Source organism: Colias croceus, chromosome 12 (genome assembly GCF_905220415.1).
Source record: "Colias croceus chromosome 12, ilColCroc2.1".
Lineage (NCBI taxonomy): Eukaryota > Metazoa > Arthropoda > Insecta > Lepidoptera > Pieridae > Colias > Colias croceus.
In genome coordinates, this window is record NC_059548.1 from 8,038,379 (window position 1) to 8,062,011 (window position 23,633).

The 23,633-nt window shown below is 32.9% G+C and overlaps 1 protein-coding gene across 6 annotated transcripts in view; it reads right to left on the reverse strand.

Moving 5' to 3' along the window:
• The window catches only part of LOC123696496 (polyhomeotic-like protein 3), a 185,003-nt gene that overhangs the window by 53,872 nt on the left and 107,498 nt on the right, over window positions 1–23,633 (reverse strand). The window contains exon 1 of one of the 6 annotated variants that reach the window (XM_045642692.1): window positions 919–1,289. The exons of the other annotated variants lie outside the window; for them this stretch is intronic. Within the exon in view, the coding sequence (XP_045498648.1) occupies window positions 919–1,027 (109 nt within the window). The 5' untranslated portion in view covers window positions 1,028–1,289. Of the gene's footprint in view, window positions 1–918; window positions 1,290–23,633 lie in introns of those variants that run through there. 6 annotated transcript variants of the gene reach the window in all.

Genomic DNA, 23,633 nt, shown 5'->3' on the forward strand with positions numbered 1-23,633 from the left:
GAAGCTTTGAGCTCAACGAAACTTATTAACAAGTAATTGGTGCCCAATCACAAAGCCATTTTTGTCGAAGTCCTCGGGGTTACCTGGTGGTGAAATGGCAGTGTAACGGTCGTCTGGAATTAAGACCTTTTTTTCAATTGTACCCGTCTGGACCTTACATGGATTATAAGTACCTGTTCTCGGTTGAAGGCATTGGAAGAGAATTAAGCTTTTTGCGAGCTTTAGGTAGGTACCTACGTGTTTAAATATTGTATGACGCATACATATTTTATTTATAACATTGATTGATTTTAAAAATTTATTTACTGTATATATATACCTATATTTATAATTAAATAAACAAATATTTTCATCATAAAGTGTTTTAACTTATTTAACGTAGAACATTATTTTTATTCGCTCTAAATGTTATGCTGTGTTAAAATAAAAAGTTTTCGAATTTATTGTGTACTTATGTATGTATTTCATTTTATTTATAATATTCATGCTATAGAAAGTATTTTAATAGTTATATAATAATAAGAATAAAAAGGCTTTATTACTTTAAAGTTAGAAAGTCGATCTAATATCCTCAAACAAAAGACATCAACGCGCTGGAATCGTAACATTTCTACTTTATGATCATTTTATTATTGTAATTTAATTAATAAAGAACAATAAATAAATAGAATGTTTCAATTTAAACTAAAATAAGCTTTTAATAAAAAAAAATAAACTAAACCCTAACGATACACTAAACAAATTTTACCGACGGACTTTCAAACATTAATAAATTTATGCATTTGACAATTTTTCACTTACATTAATTAAAGAGGAAGAAGAAAGGAGAAAAAATATATATTATGCAAGGTAAGTATTTTTTTTGTGTTTTTGTCATTCAGATTATGTCAACAATATAATAACATGAATATTACTCACGATCATCGAAATCTTCTTCAAAATCCGAAAAACATCTTTCGTCCTTAAGCGTCTGGTTTTCCGGCTGCTGATAAAACCTTTCCGACTTAATGTACATTTTGAGATACATTACATAAACAACGATTCCAAATAAATCAAAGTGTCATTCCTTGAAAAATAGTTCAACGAGCACAGTTCTCACAATCGTATAAATAAAAAGTCACTCAAAGCCGCAATAAATAGCGTATAATAAATTCCAAAGTTCAAATCGATTAATACACAAATCACTAATTTAACAAGTCCGAGTCACGAATGGGTATTTCTCCGGTAAAGGTCATGTAGTGTGGGGTCAGTACCGGGAGCGCGCGCACACGTGCGTCTGTGTCGACTGGCGCTCGCGCACTGCCCCGACCTCCGCTTTATCAGCGTGAGGCGTGAGCCCGGAGCCGCCAGGTAGCAAGCAGCATTAACGGCAAATTGATTCTCATTCTGTTTTTTAAAATTTTTCGAATGTCACTTTTATCTATTGTTGTGTACGGACACGTGGTATTTTCCAACGCATTTGAATGCATTTGAACGTAGGTCTTCTGGTCTTGGATCGGGTTCATTTGAATTCTGTTCGCCATGCGTAATAACGTACCTATATGAGGATCAAAAGGCTTTATTTTTGTTATACTATATGTCAACATGTCTTAGTTTTGTCTGATTTGAAGTGAAAATAGTTAAGAACTTTTATTGTTATAATAGAAGGTATTTACCTATGTGGACAGGAAATGTTCGGCGTCAAAGGTTTTTTTATTATAAAATGTTATTCAAAAATTCCTGAATTCATGTGATGTCGATTTCATTCTATTAACTACGACAACAAAGAAAGAAAAGAAGAAGCTTTATTCATGTAACATAAATAATACGGCGACATATTTCATTAAAACAACAGTCAAGTGTCATAACCTTCCCAACCGCTGAATACCCCGAGTTAATAATTACAAATAAACCACTCATCTTTATTATTAAAAATTCAATCAATAACATAATTTGAATAATTAACATATCGAATGCGACACGCGTTAGCGGTGCACAGTTATAACGAGCCAATTAAGACGTTGTATGAATTAATTCGATGTTGAGAAATTATTTAATGTCAAATAAATATTAGGAATTTTATTGAATTACCTCCACGTCGGGGAATGGACAGAAGACGTTGACTTAGCTGATCTGCTATAATAGCGAAATATAGTGCATTATTGGATACTCGACTGGCCTAGCTTCAATCAACACCTAACTGCCAACGCCTTAAAAATCTTACTAAGATGTTAGTAGAATAGGTACCTTACTTAAATCTAAATAACTAACTACTAATTATGTTTTGATATTGAAAAATTTACATTATTATATTTGAAGAACGTCTTGTGCATCGTCTTTGCGACTGCACTACACACAAACACAACACAACAAACTAGGAAATTAAAACATATTATTTACGTGTAGGTCTAGATTTTAGTCATCGAGGTTAGTCATGATTTCAAGAGGTCCAAATTTAACAAAATAGGCGCTAGATCCAAAGTACCGTGGAACCACTTACTTTGAAGTCATCAAAAATAGACAATGCACTTTTACTCTGGCTAAACTTAGCAGATTAATATGATAATATGATAATAGTTTTAAAAGTATCTGTGCTTTTTCACTTGAGAATTAAAGTTTCACACGGCAACGTTATACCAAGTCTTATCACTATTAAAATGCCTAAGCAACTAAATAGTATATTGAGCTTATAATATGACCACCTGGCGTTAAGAAAAGTGTTCAGAGTGTGGGAGGAAGCATCGAATATTCAATATGTTGCTACACAGTACACACTACCTAAGGTCAAAATTATTCGCATTATTTACAGCGTATTTGAGACGTAAATATTAAAAATTAAATAAGGACCGTTCATGGTGTCTAATACGCAAGGTATAACGTTAAATAAATAAATAAATAAATTTCTTTATTTGCATAATGTGTGTACAAAGATATTACTTATACTTAGGTAGAATCAACACATTAGCCATAAATGGCGTGCAAATTCCGCAACATTATTTTATATAAAAAGTACATTATTTCATTGTCACATGATAAAATTTACACATTTTATATTATATTCATAAATAAAATTAAACCTAATATGTTACAAATTTAAATATTCAGATACATTATAGAAATTTTTGTTATTTAGCCACTCATATAGTTTTGTCTTAAAAGGACCGATATTTAACATTTTTATAGTTTCGGGAAGTTTATTAAATATACGAATACACATAGCATGACAATTTTTGGTATACAAAGTGGTCCTGGGTGTTTTATTGTAAACAAGTCTATCTGGATGACGGTGGTCGTGGCTGTATATTTCTTGGGCTGTGTTAAAGAGATATTTATGTCTTTTTACAAAAATACAAACTTCGTAAATATATAAGCACGGCAAAGTTAACAACTTGAGTTTAATAAATAGCGGTTTACACGATTCGTACGGACCTACGCCACAAATCGCGCGTATACATTTTTTTTGTGAGATGAACGCTTTTCTGATGTTTACGCCATTACCCCAGATTATAAGACCGTATCTCAAGATAGATATTACATGAGCGTGATAAGTCGATAGAGTGGTTCTTAAATCCGTAATTTTTCGTAGGCGTCTCAGGGCATATACAAATTTATTAACTTTACTACATACCTTATTAATGTGTGATGACCATTTAAGTTCATTGTCTAAAACTATACCTAAAAATGAAGTTTCACTTTTTTCTTCCATTATAACATCATCATATTCTATTTTTAAATTATTGCGCAGAGGAGTTGAAAATGTCATGTAGTTAGATTTAGTAAGATTGATTTTAAGATTATTTGTGCTAAGCCATTTTATCATTTTGTCCAGATTATTTATAATGTCGTTGTTAAAATTCATAATGTCAAAGATTTTAATGTCAGATTCAAAAATTATCGATATGTCATCTGCGTATAGAATTATTTTACGATTTGTTATGTCTATAATGTCATTAATATAAAACAAAAATAAAATAGGCCCCAGGACACTTCCTTGAGGTACACCACACTGGTTAAATATATATTCTGATTGGTATTTTTCTTTCTCATTAGTCTTATTAGTCCGAGTAATAATAACACTTTGTTTTCTATCTTTTAGATATGATCGGAACCAATCTAACACAATCCCCCGAATTCCATATGCCTCTAATTTTTTAAATAATAATTCATGAGACACTCTATCGAACGCTTTTGACATGTCAAAGTATAATACCAGTAGTCAATATTTTTGCGTCGATGTTTTGAAGAATTGAATGTGTTAAGGAATAAATTGCATCATTGGTAGATTTGTTTTTTTGAAAGGCGAATTGTTCATCTTTAATTATATGGAACTTATCGCTAAACTCTCTCAAGCGCAAAGACATACATTTCTCAAAAATTTTGGATATGATAGGTATAAGAGTAATGGGTCTATAGTTTTCTATGTTATTTTTATCTCCTTTCTTAAACAAGGGGGTAATAATAGATATTTTTAGTTCTTCAGGAAAAGAACCACAAGAAAAGGACAAATTAATTAAATGTGTCAGTACGGGTACCAATTCTGCTTGACATTGTTTAATAACTTTGGTACACACCTCGTCATATCCCTCTGCGGTAGTATTATTTAATGACATAATTTGTGTATAAACTTCCGTTTCAGACATTGGTCTCAGGTACATAGAGAAGGGGTTATTAGTAATATTGATTTGATTATGGTAGTTTTGATTTTGATTAACGCTACCAATATTATTGAAGTATTCATTGAAAGAATTAGCTATTTGAGATGGGTCTGTGATTGTTTGAGTATTTAGTGTAAGTGAATCAATTTCGGTATATCTGTTCTGAGAATTTAGCTCGTGTTTGATTATTTGCCAAGTTGATTTACACTTATTTTTACTTTTATTCAAATAATTAATATTGCAGTTTTTTTGTGCCTTATATATACAGCTACGCAATATTTTCGAGTATTTTAAATAAATAGATTTATTTAGATCCGATTTTATTTGGTAATAACGGTACCTTAAATTTCGTTTAGTGTTGCAACTAACTTTTAATCCCTTTGTTATCCACTTATTGCTGCTATTTCTTAATTTAATTTTGATCAACGGAAAACATAATTTATAGAAGAGGCAAAATGTGTCATAGAAGTTTTTGAATGCTACTTCAATATTTCGTTCCTTAAATATATCGAAAAATGTTAAATCTTGGAGATAATTTTTAAATTTAATAATGTACTCTTCACTGTAATCTCTTTTGTAAATTATTACAGCCTTTTTATTAGGTTTAGGTTTTATATCAGATATTTTGAATGTTATAAGTTGTGCTGTGTCATGGTCTGAGAGGTGTAAACGTAGTAATTCGGCTCTGACTCCATCTATATTGCTTAATATTTGATCCAAACAAGATTGAACGCGAGTTGGACCGTCGATGTGAAATTTAAGATTATACGTTTTGGCTAAGTCTCTAAAATCATCCGAATATTTATTTTGTTTGAGTAGATCAATATTGAAGTCACCTGTAATAATAATTTTTTTCTTAAAATATTTTTCACATAATTTATGTAATAGTAAATTTAATTGGTCAAGGAAAAAGTTCACTTCTGAGTCAGGTGTCCGGTAAATGCAAACAACTATAATGTCGTATCCCATAACTTCTACTCCGCAGCATTCGAACTTTTTATCAAATGCGTAGGTGGTGAGATCTATGTTTTTAAACAACAAATCATTTCTAAGAAGTATACAGACTCCGCCCCTTGGTTTTAATCTACTGAAACTCGATGTCAAATAGTAGTTTCTTAAATTAAGATAATGTTCCTGATCTCTAATTAAAAAAGTTTCTGACAAACATATTACATTGGGTATTATTTGCGATTCGAATAATTCTTCCAACGTTATTTCGAAAATTTCTATTTTACTTAATATGCTCGCTATGTTTTGATGAAATACGGAAAATGAATTAAGTTTTGTTTTCTTGTTAGGGACGAAAACAATTTAAGGTCAGTCTGGTTTGCGTTTGCGGCAGAAGCCGGTCTACATTATGGGCGTTGTTAGTGTTACTCAAATTATTATTATTCGCGGGTAAATGATTGATTGAATTTTGTATGTTGTTAACTTTACCGCACCTATTCACAAGGTTTTTTAATTCTTTACAATCTAAGAATGTGCGTTCATAATTAATATAATTAATACAGTGAAGTAATTTATCACAAAGAGTATGATTACCGTTAATACATTTTATAAAAGTACAATTTTTAAAGCGAGAACACAAGTGGTTAATTTCCCTATTTAATGTATATAAATATTTTGTATATAGATACTTTTTATGCGATGTGCCCACTACTATTACATTACAGGCACTGCGCGCACGTATTCTATTTAAAGCAATATTTAATTCTGACAAAGTTTGTGTCTGGCTATGGTCATTTTCTCCAACACAAATTATAACGATATCAGAACGGTTTGTATTTAGATTGTAGCAATGTTTCAATACTTCATCGTTCGGGGCATGAGGCTTGATGGTAGCTGATACGGAGTAGTTGAGAGACGTAGACAATCTGTGTGTTAGCTTAGAGCCTATGCCGATACATCGCTGCGTTCCAAATATATGGATTTTCTTTTTCTCCGTCACTGTGTTGCATACTCTTTCTTGTGGGTGAATAATACTAGTACTGGATTGAGAATTTATGTTTAACGTGTTTGAAGGTGATTTATAATTTTGTGTAGTTTTTGTACTACTTTTATTATTATTTGAGGATATAGATGATGTAGTAACTGCTTGTATATGATTATTTGTTTGTAATTTTGCTTTAAGTTCTTTTATTTCTGTGAGTGCCAAATCGAGTTTAGTTTTCATATCAATAAATTGTTGTTTAAGTTCGTTAAATTCGCTTATTTGTACAGTTGAACAATCCATCAAACTAGCTCTAGGCTCGGATTCTAAAGATACAAAAGAATTGTCTAAATCAGGTAATAATTCATTTTCGATTGCTGGCATCTTCCTTCTGATGGTTACATTCATGCAGGGATTTATTTTTGGCGTTGTATTATCTATATTCGATGAGTTTGTTTCTATGCATATTTTACATTTCCAGTTTTGCTTGTCCTCTGAAGTCATTAAATAGAATCTCTTTACAGAAATTGAAGCACAATCCAAGTCGAAAAGTTTGTTACAGCTCAAACATTTAATAGATTCTCGCATGTCGGTCAACTTATTGCATGTTTTACAATAAATATTTTTTGAAGCCATATTTCGTTGATGCAAATTTATAATTTAATTTAAATGTTGACTATTTTTTAAAATCTCCTTCAAGAAATAAATTTAAAAATAATATGCAGGATGGTGCGGGATCGAACTCGGTTCCGTCGGTCTTGAGACCGGGGTGGTATGCTCGGTGCTATCAGCGCTATTAATTGAAGCTTCGAAATAGTGTAACGTTTTGTTTACTATAGAAACAGCTGATGTTAGAAACGGGTTAATGAACCGTTGCTGTAATTAGCCAATCACAACGCGTTAACTGTTGATTCACTGTACTTGATATTTTATGATTGTCAACGGATATTTGAACAAAGGAATTGTACATACGCGTGATTTAAAGCTTTGATTACACTTATTTACACTTATTACTTAGCTTCTGGGGTATAGGTTCTTGTTACTATATAGTTTTAATTAAATTTGTAGTGTAATTTTTATTATAGATATTAGGTTTTGTCACTTGTTCACATCACATATTTCAACGATATTACTATTATTTTTAGAGCACTGATTGTTTTGCGAACACTTATACACGTAAGTCACACAATGTAGATCACGATTCACCATAAAAACTGTTGTCTTTTTTGTACTTTATATTTTTAATTTATTTATTACGCGGAGCTGAAGTGTCCTGTGGCAAGCGCAGCACGGAACTCTATATCGTTGAATGCCGTTCCGAGACCTTGTGTTTACTATGAACACAGCATGTCAGCAGTCGTGACGATTTTAATACAATTTATATGCATTAAGTACCCCTAATTCATTTAAAATTCATGGCTTTAATTATTATCAAATTTAATAAATGATAATTGGCAGTAAGTGGAAAAACATTTATTTAATAATTTTTACCGTTTACATTGGTTCTTTATTTCACTTCATTATAAACTTTAAAATTCTAATCATTAAATTGCGTATGAAAGCACGGGCGATATTTTCGTTTTTAATGTATAATATATGCAAATGTTATTAAATATATGACAAGCTTGTTACTATTATATATGTATTATGTTATGTATGCTACTACTTATTTGATTTTGTTATAACTATAGAGATATTATTAGAATATAGATACAGCTGTATGCTGTATTTTATAGCCTTGATAAAAACATTTATAAGTAGGTAAGATATAGTTTATGTGTAACAAATAAGTAGTATTTAAATATTGGTTTGTCATGTATCTGATGTTTGGTATAGATTTTGCAACACAAAAAAAAAGGACATATTTTTATACTCATCAAAGAATTTGTGAATTATCTAATAATGCTACCGTTTTACCGATCCGATACATAATTTATTATACAATATTCAACGAAGGTTGGTCGTCGTGTAAACGTGGGTGTGAAAGCAATATAAAAATATTATCTTTCGTAATGTTATATCATTGAGAAAAAATGCAGCGCGGTATTTGACTAATGCTTTTCAAACTTTCCTCCGATATTTCTTTCTATTAAGACCAAGTTTTGTGACCTATAGATAGCCTTGTAATAAAAGACAAATGTTAGTTAAATCGGTTACACCGAAGGAAAAATTACTGCATTACCTACTTGACATCATACGACATATCATTGATTAAAACGAAACTCATAATAAGTACATAAGAATATTTAAAAATAAAATTTGTCAAATCAATCCTTCCATAACGCTACAATCCCTAAATCACATTCAACATCATTTCCAAGGCTTTCAGTCCAACGTCGCTTTATCTGTACACACAACACATTGAATACACATTATATTGTAATACAGCTAGCTAATGCGAGTGGTTCTTGTATACAATCTTCCATCATAACATGCTATACCAGTTTCAGTATCGGCCCGTTGAGTGAAACAGATTGCTCTATACAAGATACCACTTGTGTGGTTCCTTGAATATGTTTATTAACATTTAAACAGGGATATGTGGACGTTGAAAATAGAGAAAAGTGAATATCGATACACTTGTAACATAGTACCTATAGCATTGTATTTAACAAGGAACAAAAACATTCAATATCAACACAAAGGCTCACTCAATCCAAAATGATAATGAAGCTTTTAGTAAAGAGGTCTCGAATAAATGACATACAAATCGACTTTTCAGAAAACGTTGTTTAACTCACATTTTTATTACAAGGAAGTAGCAGTTACCCGTCCGCTCAATTATAATCCTATCCATTGTTATTGCGTTGTATAATAAAAACCATTGTTTATCTCGCTCACATATATCACGTAGAAGGAAGTTGGATAGGTCTTTTTAAGGATATATAAGGGCCGACAGCGCTAACGCCCTGTCTCGGCAGTACAACGCAATTGTTAGTTGGCAGGCGTTCATTCCTATTTGGGCTAAGGAACACTGCTCCTGTCTTGTTTTACGCGTTTTGTGTTGCCAATAATCATGTTTGTACATGGACACATTTGAATAATGTGATAATTCCAACGAGGAATTTTTCGCACGGCTGTCGGCGCTTTAATTATGTAAATATCTTTATTTTCGCGGTAAATATCGTCTGAATAATAAATAACACTATAATCTCGAGAAACAAGATAATTAATTATAAGTGAACATTCTTGCAGTACCAATTACTATCAATTGATTTTAGTCCAATCTCTACACTCTCTAGTCACCTTGAACACGTCACCGGCAATTTTTTCACACCATCTTAAATATTCTACATGTGTATTCAATTATCTACGGTCGCAGCTGACATACGACGTCGTCAGGTCGTTTTGAGTAATCCACGAGTCGAGTTAAATATTTCACTTGTAACATTGTAATTTGCATAATAAAGCCACGACACACGAACACACTGTTCTGTATTATTGTATTGTGCGGAGCGGCAGGTTGCTTGCATTGAGAAGGTCAACTGAATTTCATCGTCAAAGTAATTTACATGAAGGAAAACGCTAGCTAGTTTCGATTCGTGTAAAATTGTTTTTACACAACACATATGCAAATTAACAATCATTTCGGCCGGTATTTTTTTTAATGTATGTACACCGATTACTCCGAGGTTTCTGAACCGATTTACGTGATCCTTTTTTTTGTTCGATGTGGGATGGTGATGATGCGAATTGGTCCCATAAAAATTTTATTCGGATAGGCCCAGTTAGTTTTTATTTTATGAGCATTTTTGTCTGTATTTGTAAATGTTGCAAGTGCAAGTTTGAAGTCGGTTGTTTTTATTTATTTATTTATTTATTTATTTGGAGATCTTACAGAAACAATTAAACCCGTGTAATATATAAATTAATGACATACAATGGTAACATTAACAATTGTTTCCTCTACGTCTCACAGTGAACATAAATAGAAAAAGTAAAAGAAAAAAAAAACTCACTTGTACAATAATTGATAGGTATCTGTTGCATGGGAGCCAAATACTTAAAACTAACACAGATTTCTGAAATATTAAACTAAGGGAAAGCATTAACTAAGCATGTACATTATCCAACGTTAGAAAAATTATACATATAATTGGCTAATTGTACATTTGAAACTATATCGGGAGCATGAAAACATATCTATTTCATTCATTCATTTTAACACAATTATCACTTGTTATGTTTTCAATTTTTATTGGCTGAATCAGCGTGGATCGAAACAGATAGTGTTTATTTCTACTTACGTACGAAGTAACTTCAGAGTTTATTTTTGATGTAGTCGCAACTTGCAATGCTTACCTGAAACGAAAAAAAAATTCACATCAGTAAAAAAATATTTATTATCAGTCATTGACTGATTATAATAATGATGACCACCGTTTTACAATAAAAACTTTATGCTGATCCTCTTATCGTCTAGTAATAAAGACATTCATGTAACTCGGTCATATGATAACATTTAGCAATAGTTATTTAATGCGATAATTGAGGAATTATTTCGCAATTAAATTGTTTTAAAGGTTAAATAGCCAGTCTCAGTTGTTTCCTGAACTATAAACGTTATGTAGTTCATTAAACACAGTAATTATACGAAATATTACAACATTAGGAAACTGGATTTGTAATTATATTTAGTTAACTACGACACCCGGCTTTACGCAGCGCCACTTTATATATTATATGTATGTCAATAATTGACCAAGAGAATCAATCTTATGTGATAAAAGAACGCCGCAAACAAGTTTAATTAAAATATGCGTAATTACTTTTATTTTTAAATTGTTTTTAGAAATATAGCCTCGAAGGGGTGATCACAAAATGATACAAACGATGATAAATTTAAAGTAAGAAAATTTGGCTTAGACATTAGAGCAAATGAAAATTTCTCCTTTATACTAATTGCATTCATTGCTCTTTTATTAAATGCAATTGAAGAAACTCGAAAACTTTTTCATGTTATCATAAAATATTTCAGAGCATTTCTATTTAACTACAAGCGATTTGGAATTTCGTTTGTACCGAAACCGCCATGGCAACAGATAGAACTCGTCTGTTAAGTATGGATCAAACTACTGCGTCAGCTCACAGACTAGACAACTGCGAGTCAGTATTCAACATCGCAGCACTCACAATACTCGGCCTCTATTACCGAGGATTATGCTAATGCACAAAGTGAGTAGCCGTTGATTTGTGGCCGGCTATTAGCGGCGGATAAGCAAAGGTCATCCCTGGAGCCAGCGACCTTAAGCTTTCATTTGATCGCTTCTGTTTCACGCTTGATACTAAGCATGATACGATAATTTCTTGGAAGTGCATTTTTGTAATCCTTTAATGTATTTATTTTGGCTGATGATTTAGATAATTTTGGTATAGTGTGGAACATGACATAACTTTATAGAAACTGCAATTTTCTATTTCATTCCGCGAATGAGAAAGTTTTCGATACTACACAATATGAAATGTGTGTAAACTGTAAACAAATTTGTTATTTTTCCTAAATTTTCTAAAATTCGAACGAACATTCTTATTCTAGTTACACATTCGTGTATATTCTCAAACAGCCACCCTTATCTCCTTCTTAAAACACATCATCATTTCGACACACAATCGATACAAACTCGCCAAACGCTCAATAAACATCACACGCGACAACCAATAAGCTTAGCGGTTCCGATAATTACGTATCAATTCCCTTGTCTTTCAGTTAATACGATTCGGACCGCAGTAACGGCACACAACAGCAATGCAGCAAGTAGCACGCCGCACGCTGCTCACTGTTACACTGTTACATCACGCCACCCCAACGGATGAAGCGGTAAAGTGCAGTTAGATTGGAAACCGTATGTTCATTTTTATATCAAAGCTAGTCACTGACCGCGGATATGCTCCCATTTTTCAGCTCAGATTCTTTTTCATTCGCAATATGTGGTTTTAAACTAAATAGTACGAATTAAAAACTCTGTTAGAAAAGAGTAACTGTACACTCTAAAAGATTAGTGTCTACCATTAAAAACATAATACCCAACATAGTACCCGCATATTATTTACTTTTATAAAATATTCCATCCATTACTCCAATATTCCATCAAAATATAAGAAAATAAATCAAGATTTAGAATAGGTATTTCTATACATTTGTTTCATTACTCATACATGTACTTACTATAGTTACTTACTGATCTCTGTAAAGTAAATGTACTAGAAATCGCTCAATCACCCAACAGTCGATAAAAGTCTGTTTTTACTACGTTGTTGATGGGCATCATAATTGAATGAGTTACGAGATAAATCGTTCGTTTAGTTACGTGATAAAGTGATAAATCGTTCAAAATTAACTCAAAATACATGAATAATGTGCAACTACGTACTTTATTATTAGCTGATTTTAAATCGTTCGTTACTATTTCATGCATTAGATATAAAATATAATTTTCGACAGCCATAAATCAACTCCGACTCATTTGTAACAATTTCAACAAAATAACATTATTAATGTGAACATAGGAGATTAAGGTTCATCTACACAAGGGTCATAGACAAATAATTAATTTTAGCGTTTCGCAAGATCCGTCACTTATGGTCTCGTAGATATGTAGTCTGTAATCTATGCTCAAGAAACCAACAGCCACGGCCCGCATTTATAACTCCTAATAACGCTTTTATTTTACGATTTAACGGAATTGGTGCAATTGGTAATTGCTCTCGGGAAAGTGTATAAAATCTGAAAGTTGTGAAACCGTACGTACGTACGGCGTCTAATAAACATTTTATTTCTTTTTCTCTTCCGTAACATTTATGTAAACGTTCATAAATTATAGAGGAACAACGTTTTACGTTACGCATGTGACAAGTGAATTTGAAAATATATGCATTTTTTGCACGTTCACGTTGAGATTAAATCCGAGACCGTTATTTTAAAGTCATTTTTGATAAATGAAACACATTTTTACGGCTTTTACATTTTCACCAATTTGTACGGAATTGATAGTCAGCGTTACGCAAACAGAACGTCTTATCGGTCACCTATACTGGTTACCTTTCCTTCTAGTTTCACTAGTAATAGTCTCTCTCCATAATACACGGGTATCGCCGTAAGGATGATACCCGGTCCTTTGGAAGGCTTACGTGGGGACACAGGTCCAACACGCAGAGGCCCTTTAGAGAATTTAATGTGTTGTGGGACACCAGCCGCAGCCTGCCCATGGCTGCACTATAGAGATACAGCCCTGGACAGTCCGCGGCCAATGTAGGACTATTGCAGAAAAATGGAAATGAATAAAACTGGGTTATGGAAGGGGTGTTAGATGGACTGGTATATTGGGTCTATGGGGACTATGGACGTCTGCCTTTTCAATCTTAAAAATTGAAAATTATGGCAGACGGTGACTCGCCAGTTCGGTCGATGGGCTCCCAAAAAGGTTACCGATAATGGCAACAAGGGGGCAACATCAGCTGAACGGCTGGGGGTGTAGAGAGGTGCGGCACCGGTTTCACCATCGCGGGCCCGCGGGCCCGGAGCGGGTTTCCCCGCTATTCTAGTAGGTAATAGTTATTATTATTTTTCATAAATTTTCACAAAACTCCCATCTATAAATTAATTATAAATCCTCTCCTAACGCCATAATATGATTATGTCCCAGTGTACATGCAGAACAGGCGATAGATCCTGTTGGTCGATGTTCGCGTCTATCATAATAAGGCCTAACAGCGAAGCTTGCGCCTACGCAGCGCTGTACACGACTCGCTCTGACACAATCACTGTCTTCGACAATTAGACCTACGATATTTAATGGCATCTATTTTTTTATGAAACAGTAGGTTCGACCTTGCATTGTTGCAAGTGTCATTTGAAAAGAGTAACTACTTGTTTTATTTGCGACTCATTGGTGTTTCGGTATGTGAAATATGTAAATCTGATCAAAGCCTTTTAATGACTTAATAATGAAAGTAACATATTACGTATTTCTTAATTGCAACATAGTATTTTCCATAATCATTAAAAACTATTAACATAACAAATAAAGATGGAAATACTTTTGTTTTCTAACCAAGACAAAATAGCACATACATAAAAACTGAAGCATCGCTAAACCACGATACTAACACCCTACTTTTAATCCGCGCCGTAATTCACCGCCTCTACAAAACGTTAACACCCAGCACCGTTATGTGGCAGCAGTCCGCACCGAATACACCCTAATATCGGTTATTTTGTAGAAAGTTTGATGGTGATTCATTTGATGACGTCACGGCCGCACCGCGCTGCACTCCTGGGGGCAAATGTCGCGGCCCACGTGCGCCTAACACGCGCCAACTACGCGCACCAAATACGAACACAAAGTAAGCATTGAAAATTGATTTTGTTTTTCCTCTGCGTCATATTGCCGTAATATTACGAATTTATTGTGCCTTTACGCCTTTAGTACACCGACGCGTTCGCGTGCGGCAGCGAAACATCGAAAAATCTGTCAGTACTATGGCAGGATTTCGCATATGATATGTCTCACTCTAGCACATAGATAAATGAAATAGTTGCGTCCTTGTCAGTATAGTTTCGCAAGGAACTGCGAAATGGCCATTACACAGACGCATTGCGAAACAGTTGCGAAAACATTGCTGTTTACTACGCCTTTTTAGTACACCGACGCATTCGCGAGCGGCAGCGAAAAAACGAAAAATCTGTCAGTAGTATGGAAGGTTTTCGCATATGATATGTCTCACTCTAGCACATAGATAGATGAAATAGTTGCGTCCTTGTCAGTATTGTTTCGCAAGGAACTGCGAAATGGCCATTACACAGACGCTTAAGTTTCGCTAGTGAAGTTTCGCGTGAGTTTCGCATCGCATAGCGTCCGCTCGCATTCTGTCGGTGAGGACAGATTTTCGCGTCCATGGACAATGATATTATATAGAAGTGATATAGAAATAATATATACTAGCTTCCACCCGCGACTCCGTCCGCGCGGATGTCGGTCTTCGCGTGGATGGTTTATTTATCCATTTTGAATACCTCTGACAATAACATCTTATAAATATCTATTGGACCCAATTCCCAAATACGGCTAGGCCTATAATAATACGCAACGTGTGTTCGCGGTTCTACGGAACAACGTCTATGGATAAAACTGAAAAATTAAGATTATTTTTTTCTATGTATTTTTCCAGGATAAAAAGTATCCTATTTTACGCCCAGGATAATAAGGTATAATTATACCAAGTTTCATCGAAATCGAACCGCTAGTTTTCACGTGATGCCTTCACATACAGACAGACAGACAGACAGACAGACAGACAAAAATTTTTTTAATCACATATTTGGGTTTGGTATCGATCCAGTAACACCCCCTGCTATTTACTTTTTCAATATTTTCAATGTACAGAATTGACCCTTCTACAGATTTATTATATGTACAGATAATATATTTATATGTATATAGAAACAAGAGGTAGATACGCCACCAACGTACCAAAATGCCAATTGCCATGGCAACTATTTGTTTATTTATATACTATATTGTGAGTATTATAATAACGTATCTATACATAAAATATCATTGGCCATGGATGCCGAAAATACTGAATTATTTTTGCATTCTATTCGAGATTATCCCGTATTATACGCAATTGGACACGCAGATTATAAAAATACGTACAAAAAAGAGGTAGCATGGAGAAAACTTCAAGAAAAGACTCTGATAGATGGTAAAAAATTTATTGTTTATATTTCATACATTTATTTTTATGTTTTTAATTTTCTTTGAAATAATTTACAAATTGTGATCGAACATTAAGCGCTGCTAAGTCTGCCCTATGTCTATTGGCATGCATTGGTACGAATGCTCCTAAAGTGTCCGAAAATTGTTTATTATCGTATGTGTGTGCACCTTCTTGTATCTGCAATAAGTTATGCAAGTATACTGCAGCTTTAACAATTTTAATAGTATTATTCAAATCTGTTTCAAAGGGCCTCAAGAATATTCTAAATTTTTGTGCTAAAATGCCAAACGCACATTTTACTACTACTCGTGCCCTACTTTATGATTTATTAAATCTTTTTTTATCATTGTCATTCATTGCTGCGTCTCTTGTCTCATTAGAAAGGTTTCTAATTTAAATCTTCAATGAATACATGTGGTGTAGTCTGTTTGAAACCTGGCAAAGGTTTTGGAGCTGGCAAATTCAGATACCGTCCACTTTTTAAAAGCTGATAAAATGATGAGTTCTCAAATATTGTAGTATCGGAATCTTTACCATAATTATGATCCTACATCTATGTAAGTAAATTTGTAATGTGGATCAACTATTGCCAATAACACAGTAGAAAATCGTTTTTTATAGCAATAGAACAGTGAGCCGCTGTTAGGTGGACATTTAATAACAATATGCTTGCCGTCAATACTCCCGAGGCAATTAGGAAAACCCCATATTGTTTGAAATGCTTCAGCTATTTCCAATCATGTTTTAGTAGAAGGAACCGGGATGTACTCTGGCTGTAGTATTTTCCAAATTTGTTCGCATACTTGAGTTACTATCTTTGAAACGGTGCATTCACCCAAACGATAAGAAAAATATATTGTTGTGTATGTGTCACCAGTTGCTAAAAATGACATTGACTGAGATGACATTCTGAAATTACGTCTGCACCTGCAGTCGTCAAAAATGACAATGGCATATCAATGCGAAAAAGTTGCGAAACATTGCTGTGTACTAACGTTTCGCAGATATTTCGCTACGCTGTAGTTTCGCAGAGATTCGCTGCCGCACGCGAACGCGTCGGTGTACTAAAGGCGTTAAATGACAAAAAATATGTACTTACATCACAAATACTAAAGTGCCTTCAAATTTAAATTAAGATACATGACAAATAAAAAATGTACTTAATTATAAACTAGATTTATTTAAAGAGATTAAACTAATTAGAATTATGCTCCGATGAAATATGAAATCGCGAAAAGTGAAATATCACCCGCGACAACCAACAAAAATGCACTATGTCACTTTATGCTCGGTTACTGATTATCTGTGATAAAATTTTAAGAAAAGTATCATGTTTTATTTATTACTAGCTGTGCCCGCGACTTCGTCCGCGTGGAATAGTGACTGCATAGTAGTTACTACTTATCTTAAATTATTGAGTAAACACAGACTACCATAAATAATTAAAAGAACTGTAAGTAAAATTTATTACTAAACTGAGCTAAACAATACAAAAAAAAATGCCTTATTAATTTTCTACGTAAAATTTCTTTTAAATTATGTCATATTATTTTTAGGCACCAGGGGGGAGGGGAGCAAATTTATTTTCCTTCCTTCCTTGTATGGATGTTTTTAACTATGTATCGTGCAGCAACTGATCAGCTTAATCGATACTCAGTTTTTATCAAATCCAGCACAAAATCCAAATCAGATCTTTCCTGAATCCTGTCTCACGCCTGTAGGTAGTAACTAAACCGTTTAGACCGTGCAATAAAAATTAAATTAAAAAAAAAACAGCGCTACGAAGAAAAGTGCATACATAGAAAAAGGAATAAATAATTTCACAAACTTCCCGAAGATTTTTAAAAATAAATACCATTTTAAATATTTATAAAAAAAAAACAAAGTCATCGGGGCTGCCATGCCAACATCATCATAATATACCTCATTATCAAAATACATATATATGGTACTTAATTTTAAAGATCGTCGGGAAGTTTGTAAAATAATTATTTATTCCTTTCGGTTTCTTATTTTCATGTAATATTTTCAAGTGAGCGAGACCTACCTCTACCTCCATATTACATTCCTACATCATATTGATATCTATAAGTTTGTTGCTCCTTGACATCTTTTAAGTTGGGCCGTAACCGTGCACAAATTGTAATGGACCACAGTGGCAAAAGAAGTGGTATACTTAGGAAAAAATATTGCCAAGGGCCAGGCCTATGTAGCTTTGAGTAGAGTTCAAAATTTCCAGGGTGTGGCTATCCTCTCGCTCCCATATCCCCTCTTCTTTCACAGACTTTCAACCCTTCCCTTTCCATCCCTAGTAAATGGCAGAACCGATTTTGATGTAAACCATATCTAATTGTACCTATATGTACACGTCATATCCTGTAGTTTGATGCTCCATTTGGTTTATTTATCCCCACTGTCACCCCTAAAAAGCCCTAAATGTAATAAACGGATGAACCGATTTCGATAAAATATGACTAATTGTAATTCACACGTTGCCCTTTCATATTTTGATATGCCGTTTGAGTATATTATTTGACCACATTATTCATTCCCACTTTTACCGCTGTAATCTAATAAATGGATAAACCGAATTGGATAAAAATATAACTAAGTGTATCTACTTCACCCGTTATGCACTTTTATTTGATATGTCACTTGGGTATATTTGACAACATTCGTTTTTTTTCATTCCCACTTTTACCCATAAAAAGGTATAATAAATGGATGAACCGATTTTGATAAAACATGTCTAATTAAACTTTACACGTCATGCCCTTTCATATGATATGTCACTTGAGTATATTTTTGACAAATTCATTTTTTTATTACCACTTTTATACCTATATTAAATAAATGGATGAACCGATTTGTTACTGATAGGTCGTTCACTTTCATTTAATATATCACTTAGGTACTTATATTTGACAACTTTCGTTTTTTCATTCCCACATTTACCCCTATAATAATATACCTAGGTATAATAAATGGATGAACCGATTTTGATACACTTTATCTAAGAACCAGCGTCGGAAAATATGCTGCCTAACTAAAAAAACCGCATCTAATTCGGATTACCTGTTAGCGAGCTACGGTGGCACAAACAGACACACACACACAGACACACATAGCGGTCAAACACTTATCACCCATCTTTTTGCGTCGGGTTAAAAATATAATACGACATAATTTAAAGGACATTTTATGTATAAAATTTACCTATAGGTAAGTAAGCATAATTCTAATTTGAACCCTCCCCCCTACTACCTCAGCTTACCCCCCCCCCCCACCCTTGGGGACTTTCGATACGATCACCTGGACATTTACAGGAATAATAATTGTAACAGATAACTTACGTTTTATCGTACAGTGTATAGAATGCCTTAGCAAATGTTCGCCGTGAATACTTAAATGGTCATAACTTTTTTATTTACGAACCGATTGACATGAAATAAACACTAAATGTTAAATGAAGATTACCACAATGTATTAGTAAAAACCGCATCTTAATCGGATAAGCCGTTTCTGAGATTAGCGTGCACGAACATACAGACAAACAGACAAACAGACAAACCGACAAACAGACAAACAGACAAGCAGACAAAAAATTTTTTAACTACAGTTTTGGGTTTGGGATCGATTTAATAATAGCACCTGCTAATTTTTTTTTATATATTTTGATTGTACAGACACGACTTTTCTAGAATTTTATTATATGTATTGATGATGATGATGATGATATTGTAATAACAAGGTGAACGGGAATACTGTAAAGGTTGCAAGATCGTTATGATAACATGATAAAGCGAAATTGTTCTAGAATGATAGGTATGCAAACTTGCTTGGCAATTGTGCATAGATAATATGAATAACTTTTAGCATATATTTTATGATATTTAACACTCCCATAGGAAGTTTTCCTTGCATACGAATAAATACATAAACAATGAGTTATCAATATAATATTATATGTATATACCAAATTATTGGAATTATAGTTGAAGTTGAAACGGTCATAGCGACGTAGCACTGTACAAATAAGAACATCCATGAACGATTTAGTAGCCAGCGTAACGAGTTTTGTTCTAAAATATTTACGTTACATATCACTAAAACCTCGTTGAAACTTATTACCCGTTGATGTCCCTATTATTTTTTATTGAACACAATTTAGTGTTAAAAGAAAAAACACATCTAAATAACATATTCACTTGACAGTAACGTTTAGAAACAACATGAAAATAAACACATGAACGTCAAGCGGCAACAAATTAACAATCGACGGAGAAATACGAAGTTGTCATTATCTGTTACACTCGGTTACAATATGCAATAATTCGGGCCGAAAAAAATAAATTGGTATAATTAACATCGCGATAACTTGCGCTATATATTTTTTAACGTTTACGTTTTTTTAAATAAACATATTTATGTAATGATACAAATTAAACTCGATAACGACACCCGGTACGATGGTTGTGACCTTTCAATGCTTTGCTCTTATTTTTCATATACCCTTATACATATTACAGTTGTGTTAAACGCGGAAGCATGACATTTTGCTTGACAGCACATTTTAGACTTTACACCTCATTATTACGATTTGATTCGCTTTAGCAACATAGTGACCTTTAGCATATAATCGATCTTATAGAGAAAACGATTATTATTGATCCCAATTACACTTTGGTAAGTACCTACTTGTGTGACAAATCGTGCTCATGGATTTACGTCGTTAATTATTATCCTGTATTCAATTACGTTGGTGATATTTGAAACTGATATATATCTATATTGGCTATTATTCATAATATGGTGGGAGTGTTAACAATTTTAATTAAGTTATAAGGTCAAGGTTTAATACAAATTTGTACATTCGAAAGTCCATACAAAATCAATTATTAAGATCATTAATTAACGCAACTGCTTATTAAATAACAAAATAAATTTGACATTATAACACTTGAAGATGCAAAAAATGCGTAAAAAATCCATCATACGCACAAGGCACAATTTAATTCATAAATAGTTTTTTTTTTATGTTGGCAATACTGTTATGATGACCAACGATCGATGACTGACGTCACCTTGACATTCGCATGTCAAATGTCATCAGGACATTGACCCGACGCGTGATAGTTCAAAACAGATTAAGTTTTTATTTCTTCTCAATCTTGACGCCCTAGGGCTTAAACAACTTTCCAACTCGACCACATAGTTCAGATAACACCTAGTGTACCTTTAAGACCTTTAAAAACAAAGAATCCTGTTTTATTTTGTCTTTTTGAGCCTTGGTAGGTTAAAAACAATCAATTTATTTATTGCTTTGCTTTATTCGAGACAATGTATATTTTCATACGAACGAACACGCAGTGATAAAAATATTCAATAGTTTATAGAAGATAGGGTTAATAGGTATCTAATCCTAAGTCCAAAGATAAGTTCAACGTCCAAGTAACAAAATCTCACAATAATCATGCTAAACAGTATTAATTACAAAACAATAATGCAATAATTATAATAATGACATTAATTAAATTCTCTTGCTCGTATTTTGTTTACGTTCATTTAAATATTGCCCACTGTCAATGAATTATGCAACGGCTACTGTGCAATAACTCAATAATTCAGTCCTTTGATATTTTCTATTAAATGTCATACGGTTGAATCAATTTTTTACTGTCACAAAACACGTCTCATTTATATGGAGCAAGTACCGTCGGCACAAAACATAAATAATTTAATTTAGGAAACGTAATGTAACCAACTTAAAGGTGAACCACTTTTAAGTTTATCTTCGCCATTATAATTTGAATATTAACTGCTGTGTCGTATTTTATGATAACGGTGTGTTTGACTTATATAACATTGTCGTTTTAATATAGGCCAAGGTTATAAAGTGTAACTGTTGCAAGAGCAAAATAATATAAATAGGAAGTTAATTATTACACTATTTTGGTTTGCTCTATGACTTATCATGCCCATAGTTGGAAATGTTAGCATTTTCTTTTAGTAGTTCAGCATACTTTTCCTGATTAATCTGCTTTCTGGTTTGATGTAACAAATCACACCGATCAATATAACAAATCCAATATTTGCTATATTAATGAAATCCTCCGTCTGACAAACCCTTTCCCCAAATCACATCGTACCATTCTAACGCAACATCATTCGAATCATTCAAAGCATCCACTTCAATAGAGTTTATAATTTCAATCTAATTTCGTAGTTGCGAATGTAAACGTCATTATGCATAATTTATAGTTCGCTCGGCGATTATAACTGCAGCACGGTTTATACAAGAACCCAACTATCCGCAACACGTGTATTCAATAACCTTGCAATAAATTAGTATTTGTAAAGGTTACACCCTTCAGAAGGCCTAGAGGACTTAGCACTAAATCTGTGTAGGCTCGCCACACTTTTGGGAGTAGTAGGAAAACGTTTGTGGGACTATATCATAGACTAGGCAATCTAGCTGATAATGGTATGTTTTTATATAATTTGTGTATATCGGAAAAGTAGGATCATTATATTTAATAGTAAGCTGTGATACAGGTAAAAGTTAATTCACAGCTGAAATAATACTTATGTATTTAGTTTCTTTGATTCATATCCGCTTTACGTAGAATAACAAAAAAACCGTTAACTGGGAAAATCCATGTTAACATAAACAAGCTTTTTTCAAAAAAAAATATGAATAATTTAATTGTAGAATCCTTTTAAAATGTGCTTACATTATAAATAAATGGCAGAAAGTAGCAAAACTACAATACGGTATCAGAAAGACATTAATTATATACCTATAAAATAAAATAATAAAATGAACCAGTTATTTCTCTTGACATTTTACATTTAAAAGTTACACTAAACAATTATACTTAATCGTTAAATGCCATTTTTCCTTTTGAAATATTTCATGATTAATAAAAATATTCGGAAACCATTTTACAAAACAATGACAATTCGGACCGGAATAAGTATACATGTATAATGAATAAATACCTATTTATTGCATTATAGTATTTACCTAACCTCTGGAAATAAAATGTAACAAGTTCACTTTATTTCATAAAACACTACTCTTCTCTATCGCGACTTTTGCCAAATTAACATGATATGATGATATTGGTTATCTGATTTTTATGTAACTAAAACCTCAATTATTTATAAATTCATATACTTCGATAGATATTTATTTGTATGCGAATATTAATTTATGAAATTGAATATGAATACAGAGCGTGGTAATGACCGCGCATTTATTACATGGATTTATATTAATAGCCAATATCAAACGCATTAAAATATAATCCTCTGATAAATAAATCATTATTATTTATATTTTACAA